This window comes from Conger conger, chromosome 3 (genome assembly GCF_963514075.1).
Source record: "Conger conger chromosome 3, fConCon1.1, whole genome shotgun sequence".
Lineage (NCBI taxonomy): Eukaryota > Metazoa > Chordata > Actinopteri > Anguilliformes > Congridae > Conger > Conger conger.
In genome coordinates, this window is record NC_083762.1 from 46,189,590 (window position 1) to 46,211,437 (window position 21,848).

At 42.3% G+C, this 21,848-nt stretch overlaps 1 protein-coding gene across 6 annotated transcripts in view; it reads right to left on the reverse strand.

Moving 5' to 3' along the window:
• The window catches only part of erich2 (glutamate-rich 2), a 55,849-nt gene that overhangs the window by 21,719 nt on the left and 12,282 nt on the right, over positions 1–21,848 (reverse strand). For 4 of the 6 annotated variants that reach the window (XM_061236876.1, XM_061236880.1, XM_061236877.1 and 1 more), the window contains one exon: positions 11,873–11,903. The exons of the other annotated variants lie outside the window; for them this stretch is intronic. In XM_061236876.1, coding sequence (XP_061092860.1) covers positions 11,873–11,903 — 31 coding nt within the window. The remainder of the gene's footprint in view (positions 1–11,872; positions 11,904–21,848) is intronic. 6 annotated transcript variants of the gene reach the window in all.

The window sequence follows — 21,848 nt, forward strand, 5'->3', positions numbered from 1 at the left end:
TCTGCACAGATTATATATATATGTTTTTTTTGTGTGTGTGTGTGCTAGTATAAAAGAACACATTTGAGATTTCCAAATATTCATTTTCCAAATGATTTCCGAATTGACATTTTAGTATTTAATTTTAAAAAGTAACATATTCCTGTAAGCAATTGACTACTTTTTACATAAAAACTTGATCAAGGCTATCTGAGATCAGAAGCAAGGAGCCAAACAAAGTCTGGAGAAGAACTGTGGCAAGTTCTCCAACATGCTTGGAACAACCTCCCTGCTGACTGTCTTATAGAACTGCAGGACAGAATTGGCCATCTCAGAAAAGTGATGCAGTTTTAACGCCGAAGGGTGGTCACGAAGAATATTGATTTGATTCAGTTTTTAACTATTCTGCCAAATTATGAAAATGTAATGTAGAATGTATAGTACATTTATTTAGGACCTTTCATTTAATTATTTTTGAAAGAATCATATCTATACAGAATGTTATGCAGGTGCCTAAGACTTTTGCACAGTACTGTATGTCTACTGCATTGAGTAGGTCTACATGTGAACATGTATTCACAACTGGGCAGATTGCTTAAGATTCAAACCTTCTCTCAAAGAGCCTAATTCCTAATCTACGAGTGCTCCATATTGGCAATTTTGGATATTAGCCTAAAGCCGGCAGCAATAATATGGTAAGACATTTAGCATGTTTAAAAAGGAGGCATTATTTCCAACATGCTCGTGTGTACTTCCAAGCTATTGCCAACCGCAATCGGACCCCTCATCTCATTTGCTCTGTTGTGATCTTCCACAAAAAGGACTCGATTTCCATAAGACTGCTACTGTTTCGTCCCTCAACTCCTGGATGCTAATTTGGATATAAAATTTGCACATTTTAACCTGCTGTGCTGGACAAGCTCAGTTTGCATATGATTCAATGAATTTTGATCTGAACAGTTCTCTTGACAGTTCAGATCAAGATGACACCGGTGTTGCAAATGTCACTGATTGGATTGGAAATCATCTGCAGGAATCTTTGTCTGAAAATAGAACATTCTCAAAGCTGCTTATTCACGTGGGCTGGAATAACCTTCCACTTAGGGAGAAAGCTGCCATGACTAATCAACATCTGTCAAAAGCTCTCAAACCTACAGATTTTTTAAGTGGACCACTTCCAGCCATTTGGGGTTCTGAGTTATTCTCAAGGGCACAAAGTCTCAATGATTGGCTTACGAATTATGAATACCAATTTTCTTTTTTAAGAACTCTTTCAACTGGATATACTGATAGTGACAATGGTTTGGTAAGTTGTATGCTTGTTTAAGAAGGTTGAATGAGAGAGCCATCACTGAAGAGGTGACCTAGAATGCCTACTCCTCTCTGTTTCCAAGCAGGGAAGTTGATGGGCTTATTATTTTATTATTTTATTTTAAACATGGGGTTCTGCCAAATAGGAGTAAGAGTGGAAGGGGAGAATTTAAGGTTAAGCATTTTGTTTGATTTCCACCAGGTGGTGAGGGTGGTGTTTATGGTGCTGACTTTAAGGTAACTGTGGGATTTGTCTGATTTATCTATGAAAGCAATATGTTGAAAAGGAAGTTCTTTACAAAATGTCTGTTCAATGTTGAGCCAGGCAGTGGTGGAATTGTTGGACCAGTGTTGGATATACTGAAGCTGGTGAGAGAGAAAATAGTGATAAAGGTTTAGTCTGCCATACTGTTTGGGTTTTTGGAGTGTAGATATCTTGATTCTGGGCCTATTGCCTTTCCTGTAATATGTATTAACTGCTGAATTAAGAGAGGTGATCCAGCCCAGGGGTGGATTAACTGGGGTCATGGAGAATAAGTAATTTATTTTAGGGAGGATGTTCATTTTGACGGAAGAGATGCGGCCAATTAGAGATAGTGGGAGTCTATTCCATCTGCCGAGGTCATCTTTAATGTTTTGGAATAAAGGGGTTAAGTTTGAATATATCATTTGGATTTGTTGAGACATGAATTCTGAGGTATTTAATGGATTGAGTTATGGGTTTATAGGGTAAATCCCCAATCTCAGCATCCCAGTCTTAGTGAGTTAGAGGCAGAATCTCGGATTTGGACCAGTTGGTGGAGTAACCAGAAACCTCTCCTAAGTGGTTAATGGATAATCGGTCGAGATTGGGACTTAGAACAGTGTTGAAATCGCCTCCTAATACAATGTGGGAGTTTGGGAAATGAGACAGCTCAGAGAATAGTGGAAGAACGCGGGACAATCAGTGTTAGGACCATAGATGCTATCTATAATAATACTGTCTTGGTCAATCTTGCCATTTATGATGATGAATCCTCCTTCGGTAACGGCTAGAGTTCAATAATGGGAATATGGTATGTTCTTACTAAACAGGATGGATGTGCCACGTTTTCACAATGTTGGCCAATCCATCCGGCCTTAAGTTTCTTGTATTAAACAGATATCTGATTGCAATTTATTTAGATGGTTCAAAACTTTTAGCAGGCGGCACGGATGGTGCAGTGGGTAGCACTGCCGCCTCACAGCAAGGAGGTCCTGGGTTCGAATCCCCGTCGGCTGGGGCCTCTCTGTGCGGAGTTTGCATGTTCTCCCCGTGTCTGCATGGGTTTCCTCCGGGTACTCCGGTTTCCTCCCACAGTCCAAAGACATGCAGGTTAGGCTGATTGGAGAGTCTAAATTGCCCATAGGTATGAGTGTGTGAGTGAATGGTGTATGTGCCCTGCGATGGACTGGCGACCTGTCTAGGGTGTATTCCTGCCTTTCGCCCAATGTATGCTGGGATAGGCTCCAGCCCCCCTGCGACCCTGTTCAGGATAAGCGGGTTAAGATAATGGATAGATGGAAAACTTTTAGCAGGGGAGCTGATTCCTTGTATGTTCCATGAAGTAAAGCTTAGGAACAAAGGCATAGTGCTACTGTGTTGTACTATGATCTAGCCTTAGACCTCACCCACCCACAATGCACATTTTCGTGTGCACACAAAAAACGTAAGCAAAAACAATGAACAAAAAACATTTCCTACATTTGCTAATAATTGGAAGGAGTCATCTAGACTTACTATATCTTCTGTCTAACAAAACTGTACCAACAAAAAAAAATATTCCATATCATCATCCCACTGCCAAGCGCACATATACACCCAGTGACCCACAGACTTACATACAGAGAGGTAACACACACACACACACACATACTGTGGTGGCCCAATCGAGGATCGGTACTCCACTAGAGTAGAACGGCCAGTGCGCCGGCGCCAGGAGCTGGGGAAAATAATTGACGGTGAATATTTCCTTAATTCGTATTTAAGGGATCGGCACCTTGGAGAGAGCCCGGGCAGGGGGAGAATCAGCACCAAGGCCAGCACAACCAGGGCGTGTGTGGAATGCACTCCACTAACCAATTCTCATTAACCAGGCACAGCTGCACCGAGTTTGGGAGAGACCAACACCCTACAAAAGGCCAAACTCGAGTGCAGAGCGGGGCTCAGGACAGAAGAGGAGATACGCAGAGCCAATGTGGGTGAACGCCTTGACCGAGCCACAACTGAACTCCACTCGAATGAGACGTGGAATACTTTCCGGAAGGACACCGGGAGAACCCTATGATTACGGAAGAAACCCCGTGGAAGAAACAGTAACTTCCCGGGATTCACGTGAGCCAATCCTTCCGGCTAGAAGCCAACTAATCTCTTTTTTTAATCCTAGACGCAACAGACAAAGAAGGGCATCTAGGTGGGGGAAGAGGACTTCCAAGGCCGGGGAACCACATGGATTTAACGGCCCCACAACGGACAAAGACGGGCAAACTCAGCCGTGTGAAGTCCGGCTCTGCTTTTTGGTTTTTACCGTTTTTTTTGGCCGCTTAATTTATTTCTATTTTTTCTCTTTGACCCTTTCTTTTTTTTTGTTCTGGACAATTGAGAAGTGCCCTGAAGGCACTAGTAGAAAAAAATAAAGAAAACATTTTTGTTCACCAATTTTGCTCTCTCTCTCTCAACCAGCGGGTCACCACAATACACACACAAAATGTGCCAACAGAAACATAATCGGCCTATTAATCAGTCCTCAGAATCAATACTGCCATTTATTTGTAAACGTGACATTTTATTGCTTACTGGTACAGTCACACTCTTTTTTAAACAAAAGAGGACACACCCATTTCATTGTAGAAACATACTGTACATACTCACTCTCACACACGTACCCACCAGCACACTCAGATACACACAAACACTGCTGTGGTCAGTACCGTATTAGTGATAAGACAAAACAAATAATAATAACAATAATAATAATAATAATACACACAATAAATGCACACACACACACACACACACATATACCGCACGCATGCATGCACACACACACACGCCACCACAACAACAAGCAGCAAAAAACAAATAGATCAAAAACCAAAAATACTGGAGTAAAGTAGGGTAAGAGAAGAAAGAAAGCCATACAAGAATAATGGTATTAGTAGGCTAATGTTAGTGGTAACGATTTATGAGAATTATACGTTATTGCCAACCACAGAGGACCCTTAAAGTATTGTTTTTTTAGGTCAGTTATCTATATGAATCACCTAGCAAGAGACCAACGTGGATTGATAGCTTGTTTGTTTTTTCTTCCTTCTCCTCATATTAGTTTCTTTTCATCTCTCCTGTTTATGCGCGTTTGCCCATTTGCTGGTTCGCTTATATAGTCTGCATTTTAAGCTCTATGCAATCGGCAGAGAGATAGTCTGTTGCTGGAGAACTATAATAGCCAGGTAGTAATTTTAGGGTCTGTAAACAGTTTATTGTCAATGTAGAGTTTGTCCACGACAAGACTTTCCCGATGCCCTTGGGTACGCTTGGAGCGGAAGATAGGTAGAAGGAGACTTTTCATGATAGCAGGTGGGAACTGTACCCCGTATGGTTTCCCTCTTAACGGTGGAGCAGCACGGTTAAGCAGCACGGTTAAGCAGCACGGTTGATTTCTTCTCTCGCTGTTTGAAGAAATCAGGTCTTGGGCCTCTCTGTATGGCAGGGGTCTCAAACTCAATTTACCTGGGGGCCGCTGGAGGCAGAGTCTGGGTGAGGCTGGGCCGCATCGGGTATTCCACAAGAAAAGCTTTGTTAAAAAAATTCCAATCTTCTCAAATGTCTTTATTTTTATTTTTTAACACAAAATAAGATGAAAAAATAAACAAATTAAGAATTAATAAGTAAATAAGTAAATAAATCAGTAATAAATAAATAAAATAATGAGAATAAAAATAATAATAATTAGATTTCTCTAGTGTGGTTTCTTCAGTCTTCTATATCTGCTGTAATAAGATTTAAACGTCTTTATTAACATTTCTTTAACCTCAGTGGGTTCTTCTGAACATGAATTGTCCTGAACATGAATGGAACATTGAAGAACATGAACTGTTCTTCTGAACATGGCTTCTCTTGCCTACTCCTTGCTGCTAGAGACCTGGCAGCGCTTCCTCTCGCATAGCTGAGCCACATTTGTCTTGAGGGAGGAAGCAGTTGAGACCCTCAGTATGGCTTGAAGATGATCATCAGTAAGTCTGGACCTGTACTTGGACTTATTGAAGTTCAAGGTGGAGAAGAGCTTTTCGCACAAGTATGTGCTCCCAAAAAGGCACATGGTCCGCTTGAACATTCGGGAAAGCTCAGGGAAGCTGGGGGTCAATTCTCTCAAAAATTGCCCAAGCTTGTCTGCTTTTCCATTCACCTCCCTGAACTTGGCTTTGAGGTCAGAGTTGCACTGCAGGTCAAAGAGCTCCATTTGAAGCACAGGAGGGGCATCTTGCACGTCAAAGGAGAAGGGGTCTGCAAAAATTTGAAATGTGGCTCTGTGCGTCTTGAAGTCTGCAAATCTGTGATCAAATTCCTCCTGTAGCTTCAAAATGGCATCAACATACTTCTCACCACTGAATGGTGTGCCTGCATCCACAAGTGCCTTGCATGCTGGGAAATGGCAAAGGTTTGTCTGAGAGAGCTGGGCTTTCCATAACACAAGTTTTGTGGAGAATGCTCTCACGTTGTCATAGGCAGCACTGACGAGTTGCCCCTGGCCTTGTAACTTCTTGTTCAGTACATTAAGCTCATGTGTGATATCAACAAGAAAAGCTAAGTCCATGAGCCATTTGGGATCACTTAGCACAGGAACAGCCACCCCATCCTTCTCCATGAAGGCTTTCACTTCTGCTCTCAACTCAAAAAATCTCTTCAAGGCATTTCCCCTGCTGAGCCAACGTACCTCGGTGAAGTAGAGCACATCCCCATATTCTGACTCCATTTCCTCTAAAAAAGCACAGAACCTTTGGTGCTTTAAGCCCCTGGATCTCATTTGGTTGATGCATTTCACAACGACAGACATCACATTGTCAAACTTCAGGCATTTGCTGCAAAGGGCCTGCTGATGGATAATGCAGTGCAGAGCAATCATGGCCTCCTCTACACCCTCCTCTTCCAGTTTTTTTTGAACAAGTGCCACTAGTCCATTTTTCCTCCCTGTCATTGATGGCGCGCCGTCGGTTGTTATTCCAGCAAACCTCTTCCATGGCAAACCGGCATTCTCAATGGCATCACACAGCTGGCGGAATATCTCAGTGGTCTGGCCATGCATTGGAATTACTGTGAGCAACTCCTCTATCACTTCAAAATTGTCGTCAATACCACGGACATACATTGCGAGCTGGGCAGTGTCTGTGATGTCTGTGGTCTCATCAAGAGCGACTGAGTATACACTGAATATTTGGCTTTCTCACACAGTTGATCATAAATGTTACTTGACAGGTCAGAAATGCGCTCTGTCACGGTGTTGGCAGAAAGGCTGATGTTGCTAAACTGACCTTTCTTTTCCGGACAGACTATACTTGCAGCCTGTAATATGCACTTTTTGACGAATTCACCTTCTGTGAATGGCTTTCCAGCAATCATTTCACTAACCACGTAGCTAGCTTCGACTGCTGCATTATTCTCTTTGGTTGCTTTCTTGAAGAAATCTTGTTGCCTCAGCAGACATGTTTTAAGATTTGCAACCCGGTTGGCTCTCTCATCTCCCTGGTATTTTGCATACTCCTCAGCATGTCTAGTTGTGTAATGACGTTTCAAATTGTATTCCTTGTGCACCGCAACTTTCTCTGTGCAAATAAGACACGTCGGGGTGCCCCTGTGCTCAACAAAGAAATATTGCATCTCCCACTTTTCCTGGAACTGTCTGTGCTCATCACCAACCTTTCTGTTCACTGCAGGCTTTGAAAAAGACATGTTTGGGGCTGTGGAATATATTTTAATTCCACTTGGTGTCACTGTCGTGTTTAGCCGATGCACAGAGAACGTAATTTTCTGCATTTCCGCTTCTTTTTCCTGTAACAGCAGCACAGCGGTCAGCGGATAATAGCCCGGTAGCAGTCTCCTTTGTTTTTGCGCTCGATGTTAATGTCTTTCATGATGACATGAACACCATGGCATTTGTAGATGGTAGAAAGTACCGGGATAGCGAGCGCAAAAAGGCGACTGCTTTGTTGTTGTTACAGGAAAAAGAAGCGGAAATGACACCGTGCTGTTGTTGTTGTAAACGTAGTCATAGAAACAAAAAACAAAACAAATGACATCATATAGTAGGGAGGGCAAAGTGGAGCTTTAGCATGTAGACCGCTGTGTGTGCACGTGAGCTCGCCAATAGATTTCTCACAGAAAACGTAATTTGTCCACTTTTTTACTTTACAGTAGAGGTGATCGAACTTACAATAACTAAGTGCTAGTGTGTTCTAAGCCTTTACTGGTCCCTATACGATGTTAGCATGATGTAGCTAGCATACGCAAATAGCACAAAGCCATACAATTTGCTTTTTAACGGCACTTGGTCATTCGAACGATATAAATAAAAGCATTCGATTAAGTTCGACGGCACCGGAATTTTCTGTCGTACCGTCCACAAATGGCAAAAGTCCCACCATAGGATTTATTTAAATCTTTAAAAGTTATACATTTTCTGAATCGTCATTAATTCATCTTGTTTCTATCAGTGATTCGGCGTGATCGGACAGTTCTGTAGCTATGTAAATGACATGTTAACGTTAACATGATTGAAGTCTGACATGTCTATTGTCAAAATCCATTGAAACTATGAAAAAGTAACCAGGGACTTTGGACTTATAAGGCTGGACATACCGAGTACCCAGCAAAAATATTGACCTGGCTCCAGTCACACTTTTGACAGTTCGAACTGCCACCAACTGCCATGTATGAGCGCGTGAAGTAAACCAGCAAAAGCTATTGTTGTGTCACCATTTTCGAGCTCCATATACGTAAAGAATGGAATGGCAGTGAAATCTGCCTGTTTTTCGGTGCCGTCGGGGTCCAGCATTTAACATTGATGGAATGCTGGTAAAATTAGCGCTTAAAAGCCACAAAAACAGTCATTTAAACTGAGATAATAATCATAATATTCATGTTGATTTCCGGAAATAAATTTTTCGGTTGTCCTCCCTACATATAGAAATATATGTAGTGTTCATCGTGTGAGGCAATGCAAATAAAAAAATAATGACCCCCAAATAACGGTGCGACCCTATAATTGGTCCGGGTTATTGGGGACTGTTATTACCGACAGACAGGTGTCGCTATGTGACTGCAGACCACATTAGGCTACATTGAGTTCCTTACTTTTCTTTTATCTCGCCGCGTACGCATCACTTTGATTTATTTTGTCAGAGAGAGACATATATACGTATAATGTCCCACTGGGCAGCAACTTAAAAAACTTTTTTTTGGAAGTGTTGTGAATGCAGCGCGCTGGGACGAATGTCCGCGTTTGCCTAATAGAAACGAGGCAGCCAGCCAGGCACGGAAGAAAACTCTCCATGGCAACGCTGCTGTAACTTTCACTCACTGAGAAATGTTTCTCTGCTTGCATCAAGCCCGATCGATGTCCCGCCCCCGAGAGCCATATACGCCACCGTGATTGGTAGGTTCGTTCAGCTCCGCACACAACACTGTAAAGTGCCATTCATATAAAACTCGCGGGCCGCACTAACATTAAACTTTCATATTAAGGTGGGGGCCACAAAATATTGTTTTGTGCCTTGCATGCTTGCATGCATTATCGTATAATTGGCCCGCGGGCCGCGAGTTTGAGACCCATGCTGTATGGGATTCCCCTGGGAAGCAGCAGCGCCGGCATAGGACCAGGGTTTCGCCAGCCTGTGACTCCGGGCAAAGGAAATGGACTCTACCTCTTCCATGGGAACAGCCATCTTTTTATGGAGAAAGTTTTGGATTTTTCATTGCATTTTTCAGTGATTCCGGTGAAGTTATTTGTGGAGGCCGAGTGCAAATCTTGCGTGGTCGTTGCCCAACTTGGTCGACTTGGTTCTGGCATGTCTCAGCTCCATCCTCAGTTCTTTCCTGCTTGGCTCCTCCTCCCTCAGTTGCTCGAGCTGTTCTCTTGTTTGAGGAATGCCAAGAGACTGTCAAACCGGTTATCTGGTGCAACAACATTTCTCCTCTCAGCACCATAGACAAGCCATTCCTTTTTGAGAGTTTCTGTAAGCTTGCTTTCAATGGATTTTGTTACGAGAGGAGATTTAATGGCACCTGTGTCTCCAAAATCACTCAAGTCTTGAAGAACCTTCTCTACAGCTTGAATTCTAAAATTTTCTGTGACTGATAACTTCTGACAGCTGCCATTTTCTGTAACTCCTCTACAATTTCTATGGCAATGGACGTTTGGTTGCCATAGCGGTTTCCTAGGACACGGAAGATGTCATCAGCAGTGTTGTAAGTTGCAAGGCGAAGATCTCTTTTCATTTTCTCATCAAGGCTCTCCAGTAGCTGAACTTTCTTCACCTCTCTCGAGCCAGATGGCTCTCCCTGCTTTTGAAGTGCTTCCCAGTCCTTTTTCCACCTGTGAAAATCACGTTTGTTTCCTGTAAACTTGGGGAGGGCTGTTGGTCTTAATTTGATGAGTGGTATGGAATGAACAGAGGTCATTGCCACCTGTGTTTGTCTTTCAGCATCCTCTTTTATCCTTGCCCGTATGAAGTTCGCCTTTCTAGAAGCCCATTTGGGAATGTGGAGCTCAAGTCTTTTCAGGTGATCCTGCAGGTCCCTCTGAGAATCTGGGGGGACCCACTTTTTCCACCGGCAAGCACCTCCTTGGCGGTCTTTATGTCCTTTATGTTTCTTTTTTACAGGCATATACTCTGGACATTCGTTATATTAAAGGGAAGGACAACGTAGTGGCAGATGCATTGTCCAGAGCACCCTGTTGAACATTTTTAATGTTTTACCCTTTACCCTGTCCTTCTCGCAATTTCTTCCAATCTTAAATTGCTTCATAGGATCCTGTTGCTGAGTTGGAGGAGTATGTGGTTGGGATTGGGAGCAGGTGTACTGGGAAATTTCAGGTTTTCATGCAATGTATTCCTGGGTCTAGGGTGACTGACAGCGAGGCAAATTTTTAAGTGCTGGCTAAATAACAGATTAGATTAACGCTAGAAATATAGCTGTGAAGAGGACAAATAAGGAGGTCCTTAAAAAATGTGAGAATATCCGTGAGAACTAAACAAATACATTCTCGGGAAGGACTCATCGATTCTTTCCAGCCTCGTTGTTAATTCAGATAAAGTAGTAGCAGGGGATTTTAATATTCACATGGATAGTGAAGGTGATCATCTCAGATCAGCATTCATGTCTATCATTGAATCTATTGGCCTTGATCAACATATACATCAGTCCACACATTCCCATAACCACACTCTCGATCTGGTCTTAACTTATGACGCAGAAATAGCAAATATAGCAGTTATGCCTAGAAATCCTGTGTTATCAGACCATTATTTAATTACTTTTCAAATTTCACAAGTTTTTAATGTGGCACTTTCTACCTTAGCCGTAAGCTTTCCTCCAGGACTGCAAATGCTTTTAATAATGAGCTCCCAGACTCGTTTGTGCACTGTTGGATAGACATGAAAATCTTGTAGGCCTCTGTGGACAGGCTCTCTCTTGGTTTAGATCATACCTATCAGATCGATATCAATTTGTGCACTTTAATAATGACTCCTCTTATCAATCCAGGTTAGATACGGAGTACTACAAGGATCTGTACTTGGGCCCTTGCTTTTCTCTCTATACATGCTTCCCCTGGGACAAGTTATTTGCAAACATGGCATTAACTTCCACTGCTATGCTGACGACATACAGTTGTATCTATCAGTCAAACCTGAGGAAGTTGTTTAGCCCTTTAGTAGTCTTGGGCAACTGTTTAGAGACAGAACAGTCATTGTGGTTGGAAAATACACTCACCTGACTCATTGAAGCCATAACGAGTAAATCCCCTGGGTCTGGGCTTAGTAATAATCTTTTTAAAAAGTAACAAAGAATAATCCAAAAGGGTTTTTTTTATAAATTATAGACCGTAAAAAATGAAAAACATAAAAATAAATCTTGCTTAATATATAAATAAATTCAATTGAATAAATCTGCAAAGCAAAAATGATGATAATCAGAGCATTTTTGTACACTGATGTTTCTATTGTGTGTATGAATGGGTAACCATATTGTAGGTTGTGATCTGGTTGGAATTTTTTACATTTTGCATAATAAAACCAGATTGTCCCTCAATTACTTTGAACAGTTATCAGATTATTATTACCAATATATTGCTTGTACCAAGTTATCTTTACAAGTAGTAAAGATAACTTAAATGCCTGTAGTGCACTTTATTAGCCAAGATGTTTCCATTTTGTAACAAGCTATTAATATGCGTACAATTAGTGACAATGAGCATGTATTTCCATCCAAACTGGAAAGTGTGTGTGTGTGGGAGGGGGTGGGGGTGCAAGTACCTGTACATTACACCTAGCAAGCTCTGTCACTGACCTGGACGTTGAACTGCATGATGACAACTGGCCTATCAAAGAAGACACATTTGAGGATTTAAACCATTAAATAGACTAGATTGGCTTAGGTTATCCTGTATGAAACACACTACTTACCTAGAGAGCTTGATACATTTATTTTAATATACACAGGCACTGAAGAAATAAATGCTACTTTCTCAGAATTAAGTTTGTGTATTGCTAGCTTAGCTAATTGGCTCAAAGGTTATTGCAGGGATTGCCATTCTCGGAGAAGCACAGAGACTCCAGTGGTGACTCGAGGTATTGCAGTTTTATAAGCCTCTGGAGCCCAAAAGCTAATTTCCCAAAATTGAAGTCCATTTAAAACTACTAATTTGCCCTGGTCTTGGACAGCACTTTTTAACTCACAAATCTTCACCTTAAACTAATTTCTCTCCAGGGACCAATTTTTTAATTACAGTTTGGTCCGCATGGTTTTATGTCACATTACACACACCAGCACATGGGCACACCCTTGCATGAACAAGTATGAGGCTGTGACTGACTTCTTGATTGAGTACGCTGACCAGTGTTGATCTGAGAGAGTTCCCTGCAAAGATCGTTTCTCAGCCCAGGGCCCAGTATTATACAGAATTATCCAGATTTTGATATCCCTTTTTGCTATCCCTGATCAAATCGATCTTGTAGGTTTTCTCCACATTTTTCAAATATTTTTCAGATAGGATCATTTTGATCCAGATACCACAAGATTTTGATTACGGAATCTAGATTTGCAGTCTTTGCATATGTATCTGTTGGCCAAAATAATGCAACATTTCATTAAGACAATGTCATTATGTCATTTTTCCAAACTTGTTGGAAAATGTGTAATTCAGTTTATTCGGATTCAAATGTGTAATTCATATTAGTCCTATGCATCTGCATTAGTACACATTGCGTATATAGGCCTGAATAAGTCTAATTTCAGAATTCAGTTTGCTTAATTACAATGAGCACCATAATTATTTTGACAGTGACACATTTCTTGTTATTTTGGTTGTGTACTCTTTGAGTTTGAAAGGATACAATTGCTTAGGATATAATGAGGGTATTTTCATCCATAGCGAATGAACCGTTTAGAAACCGTTTAGTATCCCCCAGCTAACACTAATTGGATAGGGTACAAATGGCTACCAAATTGGGAGAAAAAAGGGAAGAATTTGAAATAAATGTAAAAAAAATATATTATAAAAACTTCTGTACATAGTCCCCCCTTGTTCACACATCAAAAATATTGGGCAGTTTAATGTAATGTAGAATAAAATAATTTTCAATATTTGGTCCTATATCCTTTGTATGCAATGAATGCTTGAAGTCTGCAATGCATAGACATCACAATTTGGAGGACAACAGTTGAGTGAATGACAGTCAAGGAAGCAATTATGAGCCTGAGAAATAAGAAAGAAAAATCAGGTAGACATTGGCTGAACACTAGGCTTCCAGAATAAAGTGTTCTGAATATTAAGAAGATAAAGAGCACTGGTGAGCTCAGCAATCACAACCGGACAGGTAGGCCAAGGAAGACCTCTACAGTTGATGACTGAAGAATTCATAATTAAGAAAAACCCCCAAACTACAAAAGATGTAGGAACGTGTCACACCCACACCTAGGATGAGGATTTGTAGTCCCCAATTCTAAATGTTCAACAGATAGAATTGGGGCAAGCGTGTGTAATGTGATTACCTACAGGAAACAGACAACCAAACATACATGTAACAAAACTAACAAACTAAAAGACTAGGAATGGGCATGGTTAATCAAGTAACCAGTTAACCAAAACGGCCAATGTCTTAAGGTGAGACACGGCAGGCAAAAACATTGTTTTTTTATGTACTGGTCAATTTTGAGATTTTGGGCTATTTGGCTTCCATAGCATGTTTTCTTTCAGACTAGTGCAGGGGTCCGCAACCCTGGTCCTGGAGAGCCGCAGGGTGTGCTGGCTTTCGTAAAATAAGCAACCGATTCAGACCCAAGAAACCAGGTGAGGTGAGTTAACTGTGTAATCAATGGCTTTCATTGATCAATTAATGCCAAGTAACAACGAAAGCCAGCACACCCTGTGGCTCTCCAGGACCAGGGTTTCCGACCCCTGGACTAGTGGAAAGAAAACACATTTCGATGTTTATTTTACTATACTTTGTCTATTTGCATCTGTATATTTCTCCTAAATTCATCAAAAGTTAGCATTCTAACACAACATGCAGTACAGCGACCGTTGTCTGCACCATGTTGTCATTGGTATCATTGGAAAGCTCTCTTTATCGGATCAAACTATGGCAATTTCCTTTGTATCAGTAAAGGACATCAGGAAGAAGGTAGTGACAGCCCATCAGTCTAGGGAAAGCTATAAGACCATCTCCAAAAGATTCCAGCTCCATCCATCCACTGTGAGACAAATCATTTACAAATGGAGGGCTTTCAACATGACCGCAACTCTGCCTAGAAGTGGACGCCCATCAAAACTATCATCAAGAAGCACCAGAAAAATTTTAAATCGGGTGAAGGCCAACCCACACATCAAAGGATTTTACATCTCTGGCAGCATCTGGGGTAAATGTACATGCGTCTACAATCAGATGAAAATTAAATAGACATGACATTCATGGGAGGGTTACTAGAAGGAAGCCTCTGCTCTCAAAAAAGAAACAAGCTGCCCATTTCAACTTTGCCAGAGAGCACTTGTATAAACCAGAGGCCTTCCGGAAGTCCATTCTCTGGACAGATGAGTCCAAAATAGAATTATTTGGTCACAATCAAAACCGCCATGTTTGGAGAAAAGCCAACACTGCATAGCAACAAAAGAACCTCCTCCCAACAGTGAAGCATGGTGGTGGAAATGTGAAGGTCAGGGGCTGCTTTTCTGCCTTCGGACCTGGACAACTCCATATTATCCAGGGAAACATGAATTCTCAGGCATATCAACAAATTCTTGATCAGAATCTCCTGCCATCAGTCAGGGAGTTGAAGCTGGGCCGAAAATGGGTTATGCAACAAGACAACGACCCAAAGCATTCCAGCAAAACTACCAAGGAATGGCTTAAAAGAAAGAGGATTCATACTCTGGATTGGCCTAGTTCAAGTCCAGATCTCAATCCAATAGAAATGTTGTGGTTAGACCTGAAGCAGGCGGTACATGCCAGATGTCCCTCCAACCTCTCTCAACTGGCTGAGTTCTGCAAGGAGGAGTGGGCAAAAATCCCCAAAGGCAGATGCAAGAGACTGGTCAGTGGTTACAGAAGACATGCAAAGGGGCCACAAGCTACTAACTAAAAGGGTTCAGATACTTTTGCACATATCAAATTTTCAGTTTTTGTGAGATAAACCACTTTTGTTGAATAAATAATGAAAATATATCATTTTATTTTGTTTGTGTCCATTATTTGGAAAGTCTACTTTACAAATTGGGGTTTGGGTGTACATTGAATGAGATTATTATTATTACTATTTTTCTTTTTGTCTGGAGAGTTCACAAACTTTCAAGCAGCACTGTACAGCCTATATTATGAAGGCAGATGCTATTGTAACATCACAGGCTTTCTTAAACACACAGATAATTTGCATAAATTATGTGGATTAGCTGAACAGCAGTCCGTTACAGTGAAGCTAGAGTGTGAAGTAAGCTGTGAATATCGCTATGAAACACTGAACATTTTCATGTTTCATTTCAAGTTTAAAGAAATGTGACAAAAAAAAATTAATTCCAAATGTGAAATTCAAATTCTGCCATTCATTCCCATGGGACTTCTCCCCCTGGAAAACCTTAAATATTTTGTAAATTAATGGGAATATCGAAAAGCTCACCATTTGGGATCATGCCGGACGTTTTCCAGTTGATTTGGTGTCGATATCTCAATAACTGGCCGTCAAAAATGGTGGAAAAATAATAATAAATAACAGTAGTGTGTTGATTCTGTGTGGTTATTTGTTACTGTCACCTTTGACCAGTCTGGCCATTATCCTCTGACGTCTCTAATTAACAATGCGTTTCTGTCTGCAGAACTGCTGCCCACTGGATTTTTTTTTTTTTTGCACCAGTCTTCGCAAACTCTAGAGACTAGTGTGCATGGAAATCCCAGATCATTAGCAGCTTCTGAGACATTCAAACATCTGCCACCAACATCATTCCACGGTCAAAGTCACTTAGATTATATTTTTTCCCCATTCTAATGGTTGATGTTAACATTAACTGAAGCTCATGACCCGTATCTACATGATTGTATGCATTGCAGCCACACAATTGCCTGATTAGATAATCACATTAATAAGTAGGTGTAATAAAGTAAAAATGCTCCTAATAAAGTGCTCGGTGAGTGTAGATGGTAATATCTAGTTAGTTCTTAAGACGTTTAGTCAGCTAGCTTGTGGTAATTGAATGTAGCCTATATGTTTGAGGGTTAGTTACTGTAATTGTTTTAACGTTTACATAAATATAAGTTTTATCTGAATATTCCAAAGCGGTGGAGACAGTGTCGTAAATGTGAACACGGAAAGCAGATGAATGAGTGTATAAACTGTAGCCTACTGATTAAGTTTCATTTTTTGTTAACCAACTAGTGTTTTTTTCCAGCTAAATTAATCTACCCGATCATTTTGACAATTTTAGACATGCAATTGAGTTTGTGGCAGAAGGAATGAATACCGCATGTTCACATGTTCTCTCACACGTTCAAACATGGCAATTAGTGTGCATATTCTAATATGATTCGAAGTTTGAAAGTAAATGCAACAGCCCGATTGCAACATGCATCTGCCCAGAACCTATATGCCACCGACAATCACGCGTCAACAACGTGTCCATTTGTTCGGCTACGAGCACGGCTACAGCATTTCCACTTCCATTTGCATAGGGTGAAAGATGGCTGGTAAATAGTCACGTGTGGCTTCATTTTGTAACACAACACAACCAAGCAAAATGCAGGGGAGGAGAAAAATAACAGAGTGAGAATGAGGAAGAAGGAGAGCAGTGTGAATATAAATATAAATAGTAAATATAATTTCAGCTATTTTTATCATATTCATAAGGTCTTAATGACTATGGGGATTTAAAATATATATTTTTAGTAATAAGTCAATTCTCTGTGTTTAGTCACCTAATTTTTTGACTGTGGCTATTTCTTGAGTTCAGTTGAATTTAGTTATTGTTATTATATTTATGTATATGTATTTACTTTCTGAACATTAGGTGAAAACGTAGGGATAGGGAAATAAATCAAAATTTGGTATGTCACGATCCAAAAATATCCATGATCTCACAATATTTGCTACTTTGTATTGTACCCTGGTATTTAACCAAAAACACGATGATCTGGGATGATCTCACAACCACCAAAATTACAAACTTCAGAAAATTACGCAATTGCTGTCTTGTATGCTACAACCGGGAACTGTAGTAGAGATAACAGATAGATTACTAGTGATGGGAACGTTCATTCATTTTGGTGACCTGGATCTTTTGGCTCTGTTGGTCAAAGGATTTATTTGTTTGGCTCACTCGTTCATTCACTAGTACTTCCAGAAAGTACGTGCATGAGTCTTACCCGTTTGTTCCTCAGGTCATTGTTCATCCGCAGTGTACTCTCCAAGCAAGGTGCCCGCTCATGGCTCCAAATACCAAGTCATTATCTGGAATTGACTTATCATTTTTTAGTAACATTGATTAAGTATATTGTGTACACCGCACCAAAATAAGTTTAATAGGCTATATTAAGCCTAAGCATTACCCTTCCTTTAGACAGCATTTGTTGACACCACTTGCTGTCCTATTGTTGTAGCCTAGCCTATTAATCTGAGGAAAATGAAGAGAATGCAATATTTTCTTTACCCTGCTTCACTGCGATAATATTTCTAAAAATGTTCATTCTTATTGTTTATTTTTATCAGAAGTCCCCTGTTACCCACTACCATTTTTATTGTATTATTGTTTACTTTTATCAAGTCATCCTTTCTTTTCTTTTTTCCCATGTAAAAGAAAATGAAGAAAATGAAGAAAATGGAAGTACTTACATGTAAAGGAATATAAATATTAACGGGGTAGTTTTGGGTAATATAAATATCAGGGGTTTCCTGATGTGCTGTCAAAGCTCTGTTGAAGAAGCACAAAGAAACGGGCAACGTTGAGGACCATAGACGCAGTGGTCGACCAAGGAAACTTAGAGCAGCAGATGAAAGACACATCATGCTTACTACACCTTCCGATTGTCCAGCAGTGCCATCAGCTCAGAATTGGCCGAAACCTGTGGGACCCAGGTACACCCATCTACTGTGCGGGGACGTCTGGTCAGAAGTCGTCTTCATGGAAGAATTGCGGCCAAAAAGCCATGCCTCCGACATGGAAACAAGGCCAAGCAACTCAACTATGCCCGAAAGCACAGGAACTGGGGTGCAGAAAAATGGCAGCAGGTTCTCTGGACTGATGAGTCGAAATTTGAAATATTTGGCTGGAGCAGAAGGCAGTTTGTTCGCCAAAGGGCTGGAGAGCGGTACAAGAATGAGTGTCTGCAGGCAACAGTGAAGCACGGTGGAGGTTCATTGCAAGTTTGGGGCTGCATTACTGCAAATGGAGTTGTGGATTTGGTCAGAATTAATGGTCTCCTCAATGCTGAGAAGTACAGGCAGATACTTATCCATCATGCAATACCATCAGGGAGGCATCTGATTGTCCCCAAATTTATTCTGCAGCAGGACAACGACCCAATGTCATTAAGAGAGTCAAAGGCGGAGGAGAGAGATGAAAGGAGGGTGGTAGATGCAGAGTCAGTGGGGAGTTTGGAGAAGGATTCGAGAGGGGGGAGTGAGGCAGTGACAGTGGTGGCAAAGGAAGAGGGTGAGAGGGAGTGGAGGTTACAGCGGGCTGAGGAAGTGTGGGAGGGAGGAGGGGGAGGAGGATGGAGAGGAAGAACAAGGAGTCCTGGAAGTGATGGTATGGCCCCCACAGAGCCCTGATCTCAACATCAGTGAGTCTGTCTGGGATTACATGAAGGGACAGAAGCATTTGAGGCTGCCTAAATCTACAGAAGAACTGTGGCTAGTTCTCCAAGATGTTTGGAACAGCCTACCTGCCGAGTTCCTTCAAAAACTATGTGCAAGTATACCTAGAAGAATTGATGCTGTTTTGAAGGCAAAGGGTGGTCACATCAAATATTGATTTGATTTAGATTTTTTTTCTTCTGTTCATTCACTTCTTCTGTTCATGCATTTTGTTAATTGATAAAAATAAACTATTAACATTTCTATTTTTGAAAGCATTCTTATTTTACAGCATTTTTTCACACCTGTCAAGTGCTTTCGAACAGTCTCCAACAGTCGCAATATGCGCTGTAGTGCATGAATTTATAGTTTTGCAGAGAGTGCTGTATCAATTCGTACTTCAGCATGTAACCTTCCATGCTTTCTTATAAAAATGTCTAGATAAGTTTGCACAATGCATTAACTTGTTTTCAATAAGAAATCTGTGAGAGGGAAAGAAAAAATAATAATTTTCCATTTTGCGGAACCAAACTTTCGGTCTACCGTGTGAACTACAATCTCCTTCGACCTCTCCCTGCAACACTCTCCTCCTACCCACTAGGCATGTCCTAGACCTTGTCTTTGTGAGGAACTGCTCATGCTCCAATTTCACGGTTACCCTTCTGCATACATCTGATGACCACTTCATCTCCCTCCCTCTTCCTCCCCATCCTCCTCCCCCTCCTCCCTCCCACACTTCCTCAGCCCGCTGTAACCTCCACTCCCTCTCACCCTCTTCCTTTGCCACCACTGTCACCGCCTTACTCCCCCCTCTCGAATCCTTCTCCAAACTCCCCACTGACTCTGCATCTACCACCCTCCTTTCATCTCTCTCCTCCGCCTTTGACTCTCTCTGTCCCCTTGTATCAAAGCCACCTCACACATCCCCTCCCAGTCCTTGGATATCTGATACCCTCCGTACCTCCAGGGCCAGCCTCCGTGCAGCAGAGAAGAAGTGGAGAAAATTCAGAGACCCATCTGATCTCACAACCTACCAGTCTCTCCTGGTGGCATTCTCTTCCGCTGTCACTGCCGCCAAGGTAAAATACTATCAAACACAAATTCAGACCACCACCTCCCTCTCTGTGCCCTTCCCCCCTCCACTTTGTCTCCCCTTGCAGACTCTGATGCTTCTGATGGGGCGACATGGCTCAGGCAGTAAGAGCAGTCATCTGGCAGTCGGAGGGTTGCCGGTTCGATCCCCCGCCCGGGCTGTGTCGAAGTGCCCTGGGGCAAGACACCTAACCCCCAAATGCTCCTGACGAGCTGGTTGGGGCCTTGCATGGCAGCCAATCGCCGTCGGTGTGTGAGTGTGTGTATGAATGGGTGAATGGAGAAGCATCAATTGTACAGCGCTTTGGATAAAGGCGCTATATAAATGCCTGCCATTTACCATTTTACCATTTCTCAACACCTGCTCTCCCACCACCCTACAACCTGTGCTCTTGACCCTATCCCCTCTTCTCTCCTCCAGACTATCACACCTGCCATTCTCCCATTTGTCACCTCCCTTGTCAACTCCTCCCTGTCTTCTGGCTGTTTTCCATCATCCTCCAAGAGGGCCCACATCACCCCACTGCTAAAAAAGCCTACTCTGGATCCCTCCATCATCCAGAACTATCTCTTCCTTTTCTACCTAAAACAATAGAACAAGCCGCTTCTAGTCAACTTTCCCCTTTCTTTTCTAAAAACAACCTGCTAGACCCCCATCAGTCTGGCTTCAGATCTAGCCACTCGACAGAGACCGCACTCCTCTCTGTCAGTGAATAACTTCATGCCGCACGAGCAGCCTCCCTCTCCTCTGTCCTCATTCTTCTAGATCTGTCTGCTGCCTTTGACACTGTGGACCATTCCATCCTCATGTCCTCCCTGTCAGCAACAGGAATCTGTGGCACAGCCCTGGACTGGATTGAGTCCTACCTCTGGTCGCTCCTTCCAGGTTGCCTGGGCTGGTACAGTATTGACACCTCGGCCCCTTGCCACAGGAGTTCACCAGGGCTCAGTCCTTGGCCCGCTTCTTTTCTCTCTTTACACTCGTTCCCTTGGCCCTGTTATCACTGCACATGGTCTATCCTACCACTGCTATGCGGACGATACCCAACTCTTCATCTCATTCCCACCATCTGACACACAGGTTTCTCTGCTTGCCTGAGTGACATCCAGAGCTGGATGGACAACCACCATCTAAAGCTCAACCCAGGTAAGACTGAAATGATATTCATCCCTGCCATTACCTCTCCTCTGGATCTCTCCATTTCCCTAGGGGATACCACACTGACGCCATCACCCTGTGCAAGGAACCTCGGCATGGTGATGGACAGCAGACTGTCCCTCTCTGAGAACATTGTGGCGGTGACCGTGCAGGTTCTGCCTATACTACAACATACGGCGACTCCGCCCCTTTCTCACCCCCTACTCGACCCAGCTCCTGGTCCAAGTGATGGTTTTGTCCCACCTGGACTACTGCAATTCCCTCTTGGGTGGCCTCCCAGCGTCTGCCATCAGACCCCTCCAACTTCCAGAATGCAGCAGCTCGTCTGGTCTTCAACCTTCCCAAACACTCATGTCACCCCCCTGCTTACTTCCCTCCACTGGCTGCATGTCATGGCTCGCATCAAATTCAAAACATTGGTGCTAGCCTTCCAAGCAGTTAAGGGGTTTGCCCCAGCTTACCTCCAAAAAATCATCAGACCCTACACCCCTGGCAGACCTCTTCATTCGGCCTCTACAGGCCGCTTGGTGCCTCCCCCTCTCTGAACTTCCACCTCATGCTCACGACTACTGTCTGTTCTGGCTCCCCGGTGATGGAACAAACTCCCCATTGAGGTCAGAACTGTAGAATCTCTTCCCATCTTCAAGTGCAACTGAAGACGCACCTCTTCAAGCAGCACCTCTCCCTGTTCTCTTTCTGTGATTTACTTGTGTATCAGGATGTTTAGTTTGGCTAGGT